At 42.3% G+C, this 4,925-nt stretch overlaps 1 protein-coding gene across 1 annotated transcript in view; it reads right to left on the minus strand.

The window, feature by feature from the left end:
* Window positions 1-301: 301 nt before the first annotated feature.
* LOC107597779 (uncharacterized) overlaps window positions 302-4,925 on the minus strand; it is a gene marked incomplete at its 3' end in the record, with an annotated part of 6,024 nt that continues 1,400 nt past the window's right edge. Inside the window, exons 3-8 of the mRNA XM_016288960.1 lie at window positions 3,779-3,898; window positions 2,777-3,482; window positions 1,629-1,729; window positions 694-810; window positions 517-618; window positions 302-436 (exon numbers count right to left, since the gene is read on the minus strand). Of these exons, the coding sequence (XP_016144446.1) occupies window positions 302-436; window positions 517-618; window positions 694-810; window positions 1,629-1,729; window positions 2,777-3,482; window positions 3,779-3,898 (1,281 nt within the window). The remainder of the gene's footprint in view (window positions 437-516; window positions 619-693; window positions 811-1,628; window positions 1,730-2,776; window positions 3,483-3,778; window positions 3,899-4,925) is intronic.

Genomic DNA, 4,925 nt, shown 5'->3' on the forward strand with positions numbered 1-4,925 from the left:
AGTGTGCGGGTGTGAGAGTGTGCGGGTGTGAGAGTGTGTGAGAGTGCGTGTGTGAGAGTGTGAGTGTAAGTGTGCGTGTGTGAGAGTGTGTGGGAGTGTGAGTATGTGTGTGTGTGTTTGTGCGTGTGTGTGTGCACACATGTAAGTGTGCGGGTGTGAGAGTGTGTGAGTGTGAGTGTGTGTGTGTGCACGTGTGAGTGTGCGGGTGTGAGTGTGTGAGTGTGAGTGTGTGTGTGCGGGTGTGAGAGTGTGTGAGAGTGCGTGTGTGTGCGTGCGAGTGAGTGTGTGTGTGTGTGTGTGTGTGTGAATGTGTGTGTACCATCTCTCTGAGTGTCCTCTCTCTGCGGATCTCTCGGTCCTGCTGCAGTAGACTCAGTCTGTCTCTCACAGGCCACACAGTGAAGATCTGATGGACGTCATGCAGCGCTGATCGCAGCTGTGACACACACCAGACACATGAATGTCACACGTACACACAGTCATGCTGTAGGGTACACAGGTGTGTGTGTGTGTTACCTGAGCTGTGACGCGCTGATATAAGGACAGATCCTGATGGGAGACGGAGACTCTCTTCAGCTGGGAATCCGTCTGGAAGGAGCGGATGAGATCCCTGGAATCCTGAAGAACATTCACACGGCTCATGTTTGGGAAGTACATTCATGTCTCAGTGTGTGTGTGTGTGTGTGTGTTTACCTGTATGGTTTTGCGCAGGTGTGTGATTTTGTCCGTCTGTAGGAGTCTGCGTGTCAGAAAACCTCGAGCCACGGCAGTAAGACGACAGAGATGCTTCATCTGCTCCACACACACCTCCTGTACAGTGACACACGTCATATTCAAACCTATATATAGCAGTGTTATTTTAGTAGCATTGATGCACTATTACAGTTTTCGAATTGGATTGATTTTTTTCATTTCAATTTTAAACTTTTAGTAATTTTGTTGTGTTTTTGTCATTGAATTTTTCTGTATACTGTAGTTTTTATTTCGTTTTTAGTTATTTTAACAGATGGAAATGTTGCCTTGGAAACTATCTGTCAAGTAATGTAAATGTTTATAATTAATAATATTTAAAGACCCTACTGAACATCAAAAATTTGTTTGAAAGTCAAGCCACAATGCATTGTTTTTATGCTTCCAAAATTGGTTTTGATGACTAAATAAACACAATTAGTCTAAATTAGTCTACTTGCATGACTTAATTTTCCTCAAACTGACCATCAGAAGTTAATCTAGGAGAGCAGTTCTTAACCAAAGGGAATAATCACATTTATTACAATTATCTAACAGAATTAAAATGATGCAATCATATTTCCCCACAACAACTGTTGTTTTTATTAAGGAACTACAGTTCTTGAAACTTCTGGAATCACTAAATAATTGTGGTTGATTTATTTAATATATCTCAGTTTGTTTTCACGAGAGTTTAAAAGCAGCGAAATAATCGCTGCAAAAATATCATGCAAAACACAATTGCAGAAAGTTAATTGTGCAGCATGAAGCCCTGGCCGGAGCGACACACTCACATCAGCTGTCTGTGTTTCTGCTGCATTATATCTCACTCATGTGTCACTTTACATAATGCATAATGCCTTATATTGTCTGGTGTGTGTGTGTGTGTGGAGCGATACCTGCTGGAGGTGTTGTGTTTGTCTCTCCTGCGAGATCTGCGGAGCGTGTTCTCTCTCTAAACGCTCACGCAACATTTCCAGAGCCTGAATCTGCTGCTCCACTGCGAACACACACAGACACACAGAAGCTGCATGTGCAGGAGAAGACCTTTAAATCAGCATGCAAATAACGCAAGTTTTCCTTGAGGAAATGTAAGTGGTGTGAAACTCACCAGCACAATGATAGAATGATGTGAGAGGCTGCAGTGCATTAATAAGCAGTTACTACGGTGTTGGCTTTAAGGGTAGCTAGGGTGGTCGTTTAGCAGCCAGAGTTCACCTTTAATTTTATTTTAACCAGGCCAGTGTTATTTTAGTATCACCTGAGATACTATTCGAAAATATGAAAAGATATAAAAATATAATATAATATTTTTCAGTTAGTTTTTCTTTTTATGTTATTTTATTAGTTTTTTTATATAAAAAATCTATATTAAAAAATAATATATGTAATATAAATTATATAATATATATATATATTTTCAATTTGTTTTTCGGTTTACATTATTTTATTAGTTTAATTTTATTACTTTTTCTTTTTATCTAAAAATATATGCTAACAAATATATATATATATATTTTTTGATTGAATTTCTATTTTTTCTATTTTGCATTTTATTTAAATTTTGAAGTTTTAATAATTTTGTTGTGTTTTTGTCATTTTTTAAAATGTTTTTTAATATCTATATATATATATTTTTTTTTTTTCTTTTTTTTTTGCATTTCATTTAAATTTTTTATTTTTTATAATTTTGTTGTGTTTTTTTCATTTTTTTTTTTTATTTGTCATTTTTTTTTAATATGTCTATTTGTCTAAACATGTCTATTCTTCTTTAAATATTTCTATAGTTTTTTTTAATTTCAGTTTTAGTTTTAGCTATTTTAATACGTAATGTTAAACTAAATGAAAATGAGAAATGCCTTGGCAACTATGTACCTGAAATGAAATGTTTAGTTTTTTTTTTACTTCAAATAACAATATCTCTAGTCTCTTTCAAACAGTCTCTATCTCTCAACATTCTATAAACATCTGTCGTAACCATCTGATGTGATTTTGGTCAGCTTTCAGACATGTAAACCATCAGTTTCAGGCCTGATCTCTTACTAACCTCCAGTGAGCTGTTTGAGGTTCATCTGTTCATCCAGGAGCTGCTGTGAGTGTCTTTCTGTCTCTAATCGGCTTGGGTTCGGCCCGACTGAATCCACCTGTGGTCTGTTCAGAGATGGCGAGGGGTTTTCCACATCATAGGATCGGTTGAGGGGCGCCGGGGGTGAGCGACGGGGTTTCTCATGGCTCACATCTTGCGTTTCATCGAACCCGGTCATTCCTGTCCAGCTGCTGGGTGTGGAGGTAATGACTGACAGCTGTCTATCACTGACCTCTGAACCGCTGCAGTTCCGTTCCGCAGCAGAAGAGGGCGGTGAAGATGCCGTGAAAGCTGAAGCTTGCTCATTGTTTTTAGATCCAGTGGTGCTGAGCTCAGACTCGCTGACGGGGCTGGAGATGAAGATGTTTCTGGGCTGAGGGCTGGGTAACTGTGCGTAGGAGCCCATCAGGCTGGAATCAGGGGATTCTGGGTCCGAGCCGTCTCTGGACTCGTCAGACGCCAGCTTCTCCATGCGCTGGTTGAGCAGGCGGAGGGTCTCTCTCTTCAGAGAGCTGCTGGGACTGAGCGTCTGCTTCTGAGCCGGAGCCGTACACGGCCTCACGCTGGTTCTGATGGAGCGCATCGGGCTCGTTTTGTACCCGAGAGTCAGAGAGGAGTCTGATGTGGGTGTCACTGCGCAGTCCGGCTCCTTCTGCACCTTCTTCAGCTGCGGGAACAGAAAATAGACATAGGTGTAAACTAGATATCCAGCAGCAGATATTGCACTTTATTCAGTGTGTGTCTCTGTCTTTCTGATAACAATTTAAAAAAAATAATTATTAAATACATACTTAACACTTGAATGGTTTGCTGAATTGTGTTAACAAGAGTGTTAAGGCCCTGGTTTTCAGTATTTGTGAGTGTCAGTAAGCGTTTTGATGGTTGTTTGAGTGTAATGGGGCGTTTAGTAGGTGTTGAACAGTGTAATCTGTACAGCTTGCAGTAAAGCAGTGTGAAACTGGCCTGGATGTTGTTGAGGACGTTGTGCACTTTCTCCAGAAGAGCGTCTGTCTGTCTCCTTCTGTCTCTCTCCACCGCTGTCTGTCTGTCTTCAGCCATCTGAACACGCAGCGCTTCACTCACCTACACACACACACACACACAGACATACACATACAGACAGAAACACACACACACACGGAGAATCAGTCACTTAGAACCAGTGAACCACACTTCACACACACACACACACACACACACACACACACACAGACATACACATACAGACAGAAACACACACACACGGAGAATCAGTCACTTAGAACCAGTGAACCACACTTCACACACACACACACACACACACACACACTCACTCACTCACTCACTCACACGCACACACTCACACACACACACACACACTCACACACACACACACACTCACTCACTCACTCACTCACACGCACACACTCACACACACACACACACACTCACACACACACACACACTCACTCACTCACTCACTCACACGCACACACTCACACACACACACACACACTCACACACACACACACACTCACTCACTCACTCACTCACACGCACACACTCACACACACACACACACACTCACACACACACACACACTCACTCACTCACTCACTCACACGCACACACTCACACACACACACACACACTCACACACACACACACACTCACTCACTCACTCACTCACACGCACACACTCACACACACACACACACACTCACACACACACACACACTCACTCACTCACTCACTCACACGCACACACTCACACACACACACACACACTCACACACACACACACACTCACTCACTCACTCACTCACACGCACACACTCACACACACACACACACACTCACACACACACACACACTCACTCACTCACTCACTCACACGCACACACTCACACACACACACACACACTCACACACACACACACACTCACTCACTCACTCACTCACACGCACACACTCACACACACACACACACACTCACACACACACACACACTCACTCACTCACTCACACGCACACACTCACACACACATACACACAGACACACACACTCACACACACACACTCACACACTCACTCACTCACTCACACTCACTCACTCACTCACACACACACA

Source organism: Sinocyclocheilus grahami, unplaced genomic scaffold (assembly GCF_001515645.1).
Source record: "Sinocyclocheilus grahami isolate Dianchi unplaced genomic scaffold, SAMN03320097.WGS_v1.1 scaffold236.1, whole genome shotgun sequence".
Classification (NCBI taxonomy): Eukaryota; Metazoa; Chordata; class Actinopteri; order Cypriniformes; family Cyprinidae; genus Sinocyclocheilus; species Sinocyclocheilus grahami.